Below are 13,575 nucleotides of genomic sequence, written 5' to 3' on the forward strand. Positions count from 1 at the left end.
CTTCCAAGGTTCAAACAGTCGGAGCAGCCGGAACTGTCTTTCACCGTCACTGTTCCTGAAAAGAAAAAGTCACCTGCCTCCACCCCAGCAAAACCAAAGGTCTCTTTGTCTGTGCCTCGGAAGAACCCCAACACTGTTAAATACAGGCTGAAGTTTCGCTTTGGATAGCCGTTAAACTGATCGTTAGAGAGGAACACTTTTCTCAGGAGCTGCTGCGTGCGTGTGCGAGTCCTTGGCTTACAATGGCAGACAGGGCCTTGATCACACTTAGCTGCATTAGGAGGTCAAAAGGGAGATACCCATTTGTTTCAGTTTGACCCCAGCCAAATTGCTTTTTGATAGTCAAGAGTGTTAACTGAACTGGAATTCTTCATCTGGCCCCAGGGAGGAAAGCAGTGGTTCAGGTCAAATGAACATAAAGGCTTTTGTTTTTTGCCTTAAATAGCATTCTCACTTTCCTACTCTCCAAAGCATTGAGACTGGACTGTACATTTTGAAACAATGTCTGATGGATCAGTTTAATTTTTTGCTTTCCAAAGAATACACTTTTGGTGTCGATAAAATATTTTATGAACTTCTGTTTATTTTGGTTGTCAGAAGCATCAAAAGGGTACCTCTACATTGAACATATTTTCTTACTTTCACTATTTTAACTAATGACATTTTTTACAATCATGTTCATCTGAGCAATTTGTTCAAAGTTATAATTGATAAGGATTTTTTTCCCTGCATCTTCTCTTTTTGCTGCACTTTTTACTTCTGATTGTACCTCAAACTCGTATATCCAAGTCTGTCTTTTTTTAAAAGTTTGATTCCCCTCCTCTTAGAATTCAACTCTTTAAAACAAACAAACAATGCATCCAATGAAGCGAGCTGTAGCTCACGAAAGCGTATGCTCAAATAAATTGGTTAGTCTCTAAGGTGCCACAAGTCCTCCTTTTTCTTTTTGCAGATACAGACTAACACGGCTGCTACTCTGAAATCCGTACATTGTAATTTGTGCCATGATGTTGAATCCTTTCTTTTTTTTTAAACTTGGGAAGGGTTTTCTTTTATTCAAGGGAGATAATGAGTTTCAAGTTTATGGAGGGGAACACTTCATTTACAAATGACCCTGATTCCAGTCCCCCACTCCTACTCTTTCTTGAACAGCTGGAAGGATAAGTCTTATTCTGTCCATCAAACTATCATTTCGAAGTCTGTGTTTAAAATACCTCTGTCATGACCCTGTGGCATTCCTGCTATTATAGGTCCACAGGGATGGAGCTGCTTTTCAGGGGAAACAAAGGGAGGCAAGAGCCATTCCATAGGTGTATCAGATAACAGCCATCAATGTCATGGCCTATTATCAAATGCTGTCATCATTATACTCAGCAAGTAAAACCCTCTCCTGAGACTCCTACTCCAAAGGTAAATGATTCCTGTGAGTGCATCTGCCTTTTGTAACAAAACGATGGGCTGTGAATTTAAAGACTGGTCATGCACTACAGGAATCAGTCCTATTCCGAGAACGTGTGAGTTGCTGTTGATAACCAACCAGTGGGCCAAATGAGGTGCATGGGTGTAACTAAAAGCAGAATTAGGTTCTTTGGGTTGGATCCTAAACTGGTGTAAATCAGCCTCGTTCCCATGGACTTCAATGGAGCCATGTTGATTTACTCCAACTGAGCATTTGGCTCATTATCACTCCAAATGGAAGATAGTTCTGCAAATGTTTTAACTCATATGATTTATACGATTTATTTATTTAATTGATTAATATACACTCCACACTGAAAAATGTTTTATTTGATCTTAAATATGGCAATGTGGCAATAAACAATATTATAGCTACTTGAACCTTTGAAAGTATTTTTTCCAGTTATGGTAAGAGTGGTGTAGATTTTAAATGTCAAGAATTATTCATTTATATTTTTTCTAGTAACTAAATATGCATATAAAAGAATTTTGGACATACACACAGATCTAGCTGTGTTGTGTATGTACAAAAAATACTAGAGTGGAAACTGATCACCAATTAAGCCTTAACAGACTTTACAATGGCTTGCATTAGTTGAATCAAAACGCCCACATTAACTGTACTAACATATTTTAGTTGCATATCAGTAATAACAAAGCCATGTGCTACTTTCAAATATTTTACCAAAAAATGAATGATCATACAAAACATTATTTCCCTTAAAAGCTTGGCTTTTCATCCGTCATTGTTTCGAGTTGAGTTCAAGACCTTTTCCCAAACATTTCATTTAACACAGTATAAATATTAGCATACTGTGTAGTGTCTTTATTTTTAATAATGGGAATAAAGAGATTTTGCACACATGCATACACTCTACATACTACAAGAGATGGTGCTGCCATAATCAAGTATAACTGTGTTTAATTTTAAAACATAGTTGTGTAATTTCTCCTTTCTTCTGTCAACTATCCTACAACGTTTTGATTGAATATGAAGAATGGATGTTGCTAAATTGGCTACGACACATGTTTCTATTGAAGGGTTTGGCAGGAGAGAATATTGTTGACAGTGAAGAGTGAGGCAAAATGGGGATACATGCTCCTTTTGTACTACATGCTCCACCTATTTTAGATGATGCCAAAAGAACCCAATCACTTCTCTTGTACACTTATTTCAACTTGATTAGCAACAGCAAAGTTAAAGTGGAACAACAAAGATGTGTTATGCACGCCCGTGCTCATTAATTTCAAATGCTAAACTAAAATTAAATTGCACTTCTTATCTACAGTTTACCAGCCATACACAATTACATATAATTAATGTTCAGTGAAGCATAGGGCTACCTAAATTAACTAATTGAATGAACACATTTGCAGAAGACATATATAATACAATACCTTCCTAATCCTCATTACCCGGAGGGCCTACACATACAATACGTGGATGGTTATGTCTGATGTCAATAAGCAGAACTGTCTTTACTGATAGAATAATAACAAACAAAATATAGTCAGAATTTTTTATTACATGTAATTGTCTTCTATCACAAAACACAAATTAAAAAAATTACATTGAGGGAAGAATCTTTGCAGATAGCCCAGCTTGTACAACAAAGAACACTCTTCTCTTTTATCTATGTATTGCCCCTCATAACAAATCCAAAATCCAGCTGTAACTTTAGCGTCACATTTTAGTAATAGCAGCTACCAGAATAAACAGATCTCTGTGTCCCTGGCAAAAGAACTCATTTAGGATTCTTTCAGAGATAGCCCATATCCTGCCACAAGAAGGACCACCAATGTTACCAACTAGGTCTCCCATCCTGCAAGCACTCATGTGTATAACTTTACCCATGTGAGTAATCCAATGGAGATAATGATTATTTCTATGACTACAAAGCTAAGAACCTCAATCAGGGCTGGGGGCACCGTGGTACAAAGAAAGAACAAAAGGACAGTTCCTCCTCCAGGGAGCTCACATTCTAAGATAAGCCATTCTGTTTCACTGTCAAAGTGACAACTCTTTTGCTTAATAAGCTTTTGAGTCCGAACAAACTGACCAACACTTGTGGAACAAAACAAAACATAGATTTTGAAACCAAATGAAAATTGACTGTTTTGTCTGTTTCTACTCACAGTGAAATTTCCATCCCTTCATCAATCCATTGGATAGTTGCCAATGGTTGGATTCCATTTAAGAGACCTTGATTTATAGGGGCCACCTATTTATAGCATAAAGGACAACTTTTATCCCTGTACTAGAGAACTCATGTTAGGCTATGATGCTGCAAACATTTAAGCACATGAGTTACATTACTCACATGTGCAGTCCACTGAAATAAAGGCTCTGACCCTGCAGCCCATAGGAACTTGGGCATGATTTGTCATCAAGGGAAATCTTTCCAGTGGTTGTAATAGGAGTTATACTGGGCCCTGAAGAAGTCCCAGATCAGTGGGACTACTCCCATGAGCAAGGGTTGTAAGATCGGACCCACTGTCATCACAACGTCTGCTTTGTTATTTTGCGAGCCGTATAAACTGTTCTGTTGGAATATCAGAAGGCGTCTGAAGAAATTTTACTTTTAATTTACTAGTCAATGTGGTTAATTCCACTAGACTAGAGGCCCCCCAGCACACAGAAGAAGGGATCTCTCTATATCCCACAGAGAGATAAGCAAACATGTAATCTCACAGTTATAGGTCCAGTTCAAATGTGTTTCTCATTAAATTCTTTGCTATTCCCTCTGTGGGAAGTGGAGAATTTATCAGATTTCAGTGCAGTCAGGTGAAATTCTGCTGAGGAAGCAATACCATGCTTCTTTTTTCTCCAGGGTACAATTAAACCAATGCTTCCCTAGCAGTGTTTTACCTTACTGTAGGGTTCTTTCTAGTGCATTTAAATTCCACAGAGTTCAGTGCCTTTTTACTGGATGACTGCTGTTGTTGCTCCCATGGCTCTGTTAATCCGGAGCACACGTGGGATTACAGGTGGGGTTTTATGAGATTATTAAAAAATGTTTCAACAAGGATACTAAACCCCGCAAAATGTATGATGAATACAACTGTTAGGGGCACAGGAAGGCTGTCCATATGGACCCAATGCCTTCACACCACCTCCATTTCCACTCCTGGAGCATTTGGCTCCATTGGAGGGCCGGGATGTGAGGGCTTCTCCCTGCTAGTAGCTGTGCCTAGAATCCCTCTCCAGGGAGGTTCTTTAACTTGGAGGGGACCCTCTCTGCACTAAAGTTAATCTAGCCTCAGGCAGAGAAAGTCTCTACAAGCTACCCAGGAGAGGGATTAGTAAAATCTGTGGGAGATGATGCATAGTCTATTAGTAGCCCTACCCCCTCCCAATCCCTTTCTTTGTATCGATCTCAAGGCAAGGGATGTCTGAATACAGAATACGGAGTTTGGGTGCAGGTCCAAAAAAAAAGTTTCCTTTGGTATCAGTAGAAACATTTTGTTTTGCTTTTGAGGCTGTAAAAAAATGATTTAAAAAATAATAAAATAGTGGGAAATTCCCAAACCAAATGTTTTTCCAAAATGACAAACTGAAACGGTTTGCTTTGGAAATACTGAAACGAACTGTTTTGACATTTACGAATCCTCCCCCACCCCCACCCCCAAGTAATTGACCTGAATTCATGTCCACTTCAATCCACATTCTTCAGGAAAAAAAGGTTTCACACGAAAATTTTGTCCAGCTCTACTCAGGACCTGAGGAAGGCTCTTAGGAGGAAGGGGGAATTATGCCATGGGAGGCATCTGATACATCTTGCTCTGTGAGGGGGAAGCCGAGGCAGTACTTAAGATGTTCTGCTTGGCAGTATGCTGTATATTTTGTAAACGAATTCATGTTACCATTTTGAAAAAAGCAAGGACAGAGATTTCTCCCAGAAGCACATAAAATTAATTGAGCCAAGCAAGAATTCAACAGAGTTCCCTGTCTGGCGCCTGGGCTGAATTTGGTCCATATTCTTCCCTACAGTAATTATTACTATGTGATGCTGAATAAACAGACGTTTGCATCAGCAGTGATGAAGTTAAGATTCAGGGCCAGATTTACTAAGTCCCTCACTATTGCCCTGCTCAGTGGTCGAAGGTCCAAATTTCTAGGCAATATATTACCTAGCTGTATTTGCATACCAGAGCCAGGTAGATGTTAGGAAATGGGGACATGTAAAAGCTTAATATATGACATTTATGAAAGCCCCAAAGTGAGCGCTGGCTGCCAAACCGAACAGTGGACTTTAAGCTGTGGGAAGCAGGTCAGTCCCTCTGCAACAATGTCAACCCTCAAACAATTGTCTTACACAGTCTGTCACCATCTTCATCTGTTGCAGCTCTGGCCTGTACAAGGACTTTCTCACTGCCCAACACAGTGCTGGAGACAAAAAAGGAAACTCTTTCCCGGTGGATGCCCTACTAAGTCCAGTTGGCTGGGGTAATGAGATTGAACACACTCTGTCCCTGACTGCTGAGCTTTATCCTCCAGACACAGAATGGTGAGTCAGTTCTGCCTCTGTGCTGCATTACCTGTGCACGGGATCTGATCGGGATAGGAGAAACTTAAAGGGGTGGGGGAAAAAGCCCTCTATTCCTAGCATACACAGACCCAATCCATTGCCTTAATTCTCAGGCACAAAGGACCCCTAGAGAGCAGCAGAAGCAACTCTGGGGGAATTCTGTCTCCACAACATTCTGAACACACGCCACCTACGTCAAGGGGCAACCTTGAGCTCTGCAAATGTATGCTGGACCTAGAGATCCTAGAGCGATGAAAAGGAAAGGAGAAACAGGAGAGCCCTGCCATTTGGGCTGGTGATAGCCCTGGGAACATTTGGTGCTCAAGAGGTTCATGAGACTCCCCCTTCCCCCGACCCCAGAGACTGGGAAAATGAAGAGCAACAACCAACAAGTTGCTGAACTAAGCCAAACTGTCTCCATGCCCTCACCCTATCCCTGCTCCTTTGCCCCACAGATTCCATCCCTTCCCCCCATCTCCTCCTCATCCTCTCTCCTCTCCACCACCACATATTAGCCCCCATTGCCAACAGGCAGCTCCCCTGACTCAAGGTGGATTTGTAATTGTAGTAAAGTGGTCATGATAGGGTTAACTAGGTTCTCCAGAGTATTATGGGATTGAGCCATGCTCCACCCCTCCTTTACTTCTTGTTTTGTGGGTGGGAGTTTTTCCTCCCCACTCTGTTATGATGCTGTTGAATAAAACAGCACGTTGCCAGCTTGCCATCGAGTGCACTGAGTGGCCCTTTGATAGCAGTAACCATCTGCACAACACTCACCTGCCCTCTGGGCTGCTGCTGCCGGGTGCCTGGCTGTATTTCCAGATTATTTTTAACCCCTTCTTTGGCTGTGGAAAGCAAGGAATTCCCTGGGGACTGGAGCCACCGATGACTTTGCCCACAGAATGCAGAAGGTGAATGCTACCATTTCCCAGAGCGCTGAGCTTTCCCCCTTTTCCCCCTGTCCCTTGCACCACTTTGTCAATTTATTTTCAAGGGAGGAGCAGTTTTTTCTCTACAGGACCTTAGACAAAATCTTTTGGCAGAGTCCAGCTGCCAGTCTGAGTTTGGCACCAACTTGTATTTTTCCTTTCAGATTAGTGGTCAGGAGGGGCAGGAAAGTTGTGAGCGGGGGCTGAGGCATCACTACTGAAGACAGAGAACAGTCATAGCATGGCCTAGGAGAAGGTTGCTTCAGCTCCACCTTTAAATTTCAAAATGGAAGCTCCTCTCTCTCTAGGCATCTTGAGAAACGTCTTTCAGGGCCAGCTAGGCAGTGGGCAAAGAGGTGATGTCATATGCTCGTTACCACATGGTGCCAAAAACCAGGCAGAACGGTCCTAAAGTAGGCCTTTTCATTTTGCCCACTCTTTCCACTCCCCAGCAGAAGGTGAAGTGGCAACATCCCGGTCAGAAGTGAGATGTCAGCAGCAGGGCATTGGAAGAGGAAGAGGGGGCATGCTTGCGGCAGGATATTTCCAACACAGAGATTGATGTCACTGATGAGTTCATGAGCAAGCGTGACCTGTACCATACTGGTGCCACATGAGCAATCTGTTGATGACTAGGATAGGCAATAGGAGGAACTGCGGATGAGAATGACTGCGGTGGGTGGGCACAGGAGAGGACACCAACATAAAGTGGAAGTTGCCACAAGAAACAACAAAGGGAATTCTGCATGAAATTGCACTGACAGAGCGGGGCCATATGCAGGGTAGTGCAGCTACTTCCAGGGTTATGGGTATGAGAGTCCATTATTTCTATCAAAGTCACAATGGATGAAGGAGGCCTGGCAACCTCTCCAGTGCAGAGGAGGCCAGACTGTAAGTCAGAATTACAGTACATACCACACCAGAGAACACAGTGGATGTGTGTAAACACCACAGTTTAGTATTGCTGTGCGCAGTCACTTGAATAAGGTTTTACTAATGGGCACAAAGATGTCACTTCTCCCATGTGCTGTTTGAAGTTCTTGAAACTCAGCACCCACTGCAATCATATGCTAGTTCACTTATCAGGCCCACCTACTACCCTGCCCCTCTGAATTCTCCCCTGGCTTTTCCAGGACAGAGGTGTGAAAAGAAGTTTATGATCTCTGTGATACCACATGGCACTAAAGCTCAGGTTGAAGGGCCCACAGCTGCCAACAAGCTCCATGGGTCTGTTCCAGCTCCACAGAGTCCATGCTGTTCAGAGAGATTAATAATATTTTTCTCATACTTAGGACAAAGCCCTAGAAGAACAAAGCCCATCTCCTGATGGACCCCCAAGAGCAGTAGTGCTGAAAGAACAAGTAAAGCAGAGGGCCCTAAGAAGGAATGTAGGAAACGTGGATCCATTTAAAAGAAAGTGATTTAAATCATTAATTTTAATCATTGTGTACATTAATAGGTGGGAGAGTCATTGATTTTAATATTGTTTTGCAGTTGTATTTTGCAGCTATGTCCCTCAAGAAAGATTGAGTCTCATTGGTTGGTAACCATTAAAACATGGTGATTAACAACTAAATATAGCCTTTGTGCTAAATTTGGTATTTCTTTTTGCTAACCAGGAGGTTACACTATACCTATCTATATCTATACCTATATCGAAACACATTTATTTAAGCAATTACGTAGCTTAACTTGCATTTATTCAGATTCTTAATTTTTACATTTATGTTAGAAAATGATGACAGGCGCTATTCTAGATGAGGATTAACTCTTTTACTTGTGGCTTGTGTCAAGCTCTATTTGGATAAACCTTTAAATTCAACTAAAATGCAAAAAGCTAGTATTTTTAATTTTTTTAACTAATTAAATGAAATGACCTTAAATATTTTGTACCTAAGGAGAAAAAGCATATCAAAAATGTATCAAAACATGTTTTGCATTTAAAACTAACTGAATGACTATAGAAAAGAAGTATTATCTGTAGTCAGTGAATTGAACTGATTGTTCCTGGTCATGATGCTCTTCAAGATTTTAGAATTAGTAGATCTCATCCCCTCACACCTAGTTTTTATTCATAGACTGGAAGAGGAAAACAAGCCTTCTTGCTTTTGTAACTCTCCATTGGTTTCTTAACTTTGAATCTACTAGTCATTGAGCTGAACTAGTTGAATAAATTGAAATGGAGAAAATATTCTCTCTGCACCTAAAGAAGAAATGACTGCTGTCAATGGCTGGTTTAGCACTTCAATAAACTCTGGTTCCAGCTGGTTAGCCAGTGGCTTCCGCACTTCAGTGATTTTGCTTTCTTTAAAATTTGGCAGCAAATTTTAAATTTAAATTTAATTTAAATTTTATTTTATTTTTAAAATTAACTTGAATCATTTTAATGGAACATAGCAAATTTGGGCCTCAACACAGATTGCCATAATTTCACATTTAATTTTAAATAGGTTTGTTTTTAAAAATAAATAAATAAACCTCTATTGAATTGAAATAAAAAATCTGAGTTTTTAATAAAAAAAGATATATTTTTATCCACCCTGAAGGCAGGGACTGCAGCTAACTTTGGACCATCTCTTCCAGCCTCCTCAGCACTGGGTGGTCCAGACAGACAGACAGACAGACAGACCTTCTGCACAGCAGTCCTGCCCAGTGAGCCTCTGTCTCCTGCATCTGTATCAGATGAGGGCAACTGGGACTAAGTACCACCCAGGAAGAGAGAATTCATGGAGATCCTAGTTACTCCAGATGAGTCCACAGTGCAGAAATTAACACAATTGCATATGTGCTCGTATAGTTGCTGGAGTGCCTGGGTAGTTCCAACAGCGTGACCAGTGTAAGCTGTGCTGAGCTGAGCAGAGTGAGGCTATTTCTGCTCTACATGAGAAGCAGGACAGCCAGACTGCAGTTCTGACTAGAAGAGCAGATGCAGTCCTGCTAATGGCTACCCTGTAGCCATCACCGTGCAGTCACAGGTGAAAACAAAGTTCCTTGAAAAAGATGAAGATCATCCAGCCTTCCTCTCAGGAAGAAAGTCCTTTAGATGAGTTGAGATGAGTTGCTGGCAGTTCAGGGGATGAGGTGGGATGCAAACTGGGATGGGAAACGAGAGGGAGATTTGAGCGGAACTGATCTGAACAGTATGGGTCTTTTTTCAAAGTCTCTTTCTCGGAACCCAAAAAGGGGAAAAAGTGAACATCATAGTTCCTCTCCCTCATGATATTGTCCACCAGTTAGGTCTAATATCCATCACACCACTATTGGTCTATTAACTTCCAAATCTTCTGTCTTTACCAAGCATAATTTCAACAGTCCTTAGATGATATCAATGTGGCCTTTTGGGGTTAGACTAATCCAGCTTCTTTGTCTGGCTCTTTTGTACTTGTTACAACATTCCACGCCGTAAACCACTTGACCTATTTTCATGGTTATACTGTGTCATAAATATAAAGGGAAGGGTAAACCCCTTTGAAATCCCTCCTGGCCAGGGGAAAGCTCCTCTCACCTGTAAAGGGTTAAGAAGCTAAAGGTAACCTCGCTGGCACCTGACCAAAATGACCAATGAGGAGACAAGATACTTTCAAAAGCTGGGAGGAGGGAGAGAAACAAAGGGTCTGTGTCTGTCTGTAGTCGTCTTGGCCGGGGACAGAACAGGAATGGAGTCTTAGAACTTTTAGTAAGTAATCTAGCTAGGTATGTGTTAGATTATGATTTCTTTAAATGGCTGAGAAAAGAATTGTGCTGAATAGAATAACTATTTCTGTCTGTGTATCTTTTTTGTAACTTAAGGTTTTGCCTAGAGGGGTTCTCTATGTTTTTGAATCTAATTACCCTGTAAGATATATACCATCCTGATTTTACAGGGGGGATTTCTTTATTTCTATTTACTTCTATTTTTTATTAAAAGTCTTCTTGTAAAACACTGAATGCTTTTTCATTGTTCTCACATCCAAGGGTTTGGGTTTGTGGTCACCTATGCAAATTGGTGAGGCTTTTTATCCAACATTTCCCAGGAAAGGGGGGGTGCAAGTGTTGGGAGGATTGTTCATTGTTCTTAAGATCCAAGGGTCTGGGTCTGTAGTCACCTAGGCAAATTGGTGAGGCTTTTTACCAAACCTTGTCCAGGAAGTGGGGTGCAAGGTTTTGGGAAGTATTTTGGGGGGAAGGACGTGTCCAAACAGCTCTTCCCCAGTAACCAGTATTAGTTTGGTGGTGGTAGCGGCCAGTCTAAGGATAACGGGGGTAATATTTTGTACCTTGGGGAAGTTTTGACCTAAGCTGGTAAAGATAAGCTTAGGAGGTTTTTCATGCAGGTCCCCACATCTGTACCCTAGAGTTCAGAGTGGGGGAGGAACCTTGACATGGTGGCACAGTGGTGGGATTAACCTGAAATCATTTTGAGATCCAGTTGAGATTTTTTGAACTAGAAATACAGATTTTAAAAAAGGAATTTTTAGGAAGTCCAGAAGGCAGCTTTGAAACTGAAAGCAGCTTGGTTTCTCTCTGCTTTGTGGCCAAGCAGAGACAAAAGGGGATTATCTTGTGAATTGCAGGTTTTCTTTGCCTGGAGGCAGGGTACTTAACTCCTGCAGGGAAATTCACAGTCTTCCAACCCAGAGGTTTTTTTTTTTTTCTTTTCTTCCTAAAAGTAAATAGGGGGTGTGTGCTCTACCCATTTGCCTGGAGACAAAAGTGGCAGGGTTTTTTTTTAGGATTTTGATTTTTTTTTTTGTTTTACAAGGAGCACAGGTTTGAAAAGAAATTTTTTTTCTTCTTTGGGCTGGGTAAGCAGGTTTCCAAGTAGTTGGAGGTTTTTTGCTTTAATTTGGGCCCAGAGCAGAGACAAGGGAATTGTCTTTTTCTGTAGGCTGACAATCACTATCAGAGAATAGGTATTCTATTCCAGCACAGCAAAAAATTACAGCCAAGTTTTGTTTGTTTATTTCTAAACCTCGGGTGTAAAGTTAGTTAAAAACAGAGAGGTTAGAATGGCCAAATCCTCAGCTCGACTACAGCTGGAATTAGCCAAATTTCAGGCTGAGGAAAAACAAAGGGAACATGAAAGACAGATAGAACTCATGCGGCTGAAGAAGGAGGAGAAGGAAGAAGAGAGGAAGCATGTGGAGGAGGAGAAGGAAAAAGAGAGGAAGCATGTGGAGGAGATGGAGAGGATAAAGGCCCAGCAGAATATACCAACAAACCCTAGCAATCCTTCTCCAGGTACCACTTCCCATCCCAGAAAGTTCCCCACCTACAAGGCAGGTGATGATACTGAGGCCTTCTTAGAAAACTTCGAAAGGGCCTGCCTTGGGTACAACATCTCTACTGACCAATACATGGTAGAGCTGAGGCCGCAGCTCAGTGGACCCTTAGCTGAGGTGGCAGCTGAAATGCCTACAGAACACATGAACAAGTATGAACTGTTTAAATCCAAGGCGAGAGTCAGAATGGGGATAACACCCGAGCAGTCTCGTCGGAGGTTCAGAGCCCTAAGGTGGAAACCAGACATGTCATTTACCCGACATGCCTACCACATTGTAAAACATTGGGATGCCTGGATATCAGGAGCAAGTGTTGAATCTCCAGTAAATTTGCCCTTCCTAATGCAAATGGAACAATTCTTAGAGGGTGTTCCTGAGGAAATAGAAAGATACATCCTAGATGGGAAACCCAAAACTGTAATTGAGGCAGGAGAGATTGGAGCCAGATGGGTGGAGGTGGTAGAGAAGAAGAAAACTGGTCGCAGTTGGAGCGGAGACCAGAAGGGACCACCCCAGACCACACCATATTACCGGGGGCCGCCCAAAGCCCCACCTACCTCCCAAAGAACCCTCCAGACCCCTTATCGTCCCACCACCCCGTTCTCCAGCAACCCTCCTCGCCCCAGTGACCTGTTAGCTGGACGATGTTTTAAGTGTAACGAGCTGGGGCATGTAAAGGCCAACTGCCCCAAGAACCCCAACAGATTACAGTTCATTGCACCGGAATCACACCAGAGGTCCACAGGCCCAGATACCTCCCAGATACCCTTGGAGCGGAGGGAAACTGTGAGTGTGGGTGGGAAGAAGGTCACCGCGTGGAGGGACACCAGAGCACAAGTGTCAGCTATCCATGCTTCCTTAGTGGACCCCAATTTAATCAACCCAGAGATCCAAGTGACGATTCAACCCTTCAAGTCCAACTCTTTCAATTTGCCTACAGCCAAGTTGCCTGTCCAGTACAAGGGCTGGTCAGGAATGTGGACTTTTGCAGTCTATGATGATTATCCCATCCCCATGCTGTTGGGGGAAGACTTGGCCAATCATGTGAAGCAGGCCAAGAGGGTGGGAATGGTCACCCGCAACCAGGCTAAACAAGCTGTGAGGCCTAGCTTTGTTCCGGAAACTTCTATCAGGACCCAGTCAGAGGTGATGGACCTGGACCCCAGGCCAATGTCTGCAACAGCAGTAGTGGATCCAGTCCCAGAGACCCAGACGGAACCAGTCCCAGAACCGGAACCAGCCGAACAACCAACACCAGACCCCGTGTCAGCACTGAATCCAGTACTTGCAACCTCAACACCAGAGGGCCCCACCGAACCTGAACTGGCAGCAGCCGATAACCCTACACAAGAGGCTCAGCCGGAGCCTGAATCCCAACATAGTGCACCAGCGGAGAGC

The 13,575-nt window shown here is 42.5% G+C and overlaps 1 protein-coding gene across 5 annotated transcripts in view; it reads left to right on the forward strand.

The window, feature by feature from the left end:
• FGF5 (fibroblast growth factor 5) overlaps nucleotides 1–8,587 on the forward strand; it is a 38,651-nt gene extending 30,064 nt beyond the window's left edge. For 3 of the 5 annotated variants that reach the window (XR_012158441.1, XR_012158440.2, XM_073340482.2), the window contains 2 exons: nucleotides 5,805–5,966; nucleotides 8,209–8,587. Coding sequence is in view for 2 of the 5 variants with exons in the window: in XM_073340482.2 (XP_073196583.1) it covers nucleotides 5,805–5,966; nucleotides 8,209–8,221 (175 nt within the window). In the remaining 3 variants the exon portion in view is untranslated. The other 2 variants (XM_073340481.1, XM_073340483.1) reach the window with 2 other exon arrangements.
• Nucleotides 8,588–13,575: the final 4,988 nt, after the last annotated feature.

This window comes from Lepidochelys kempii, chromosome 4, assembly GCF_965140285.1.
Source record: "Lepidochelys kempii isolate rLepKem1 chromosome 4, rLepKem1.hap1, whole genome shotgun sequence".
Taxonomy (NCBI): Eukaryota; Metazoa; Chordata; order Testudines; family Cheloniidae; genus Lepidochelys; species Lepidochelys kempii.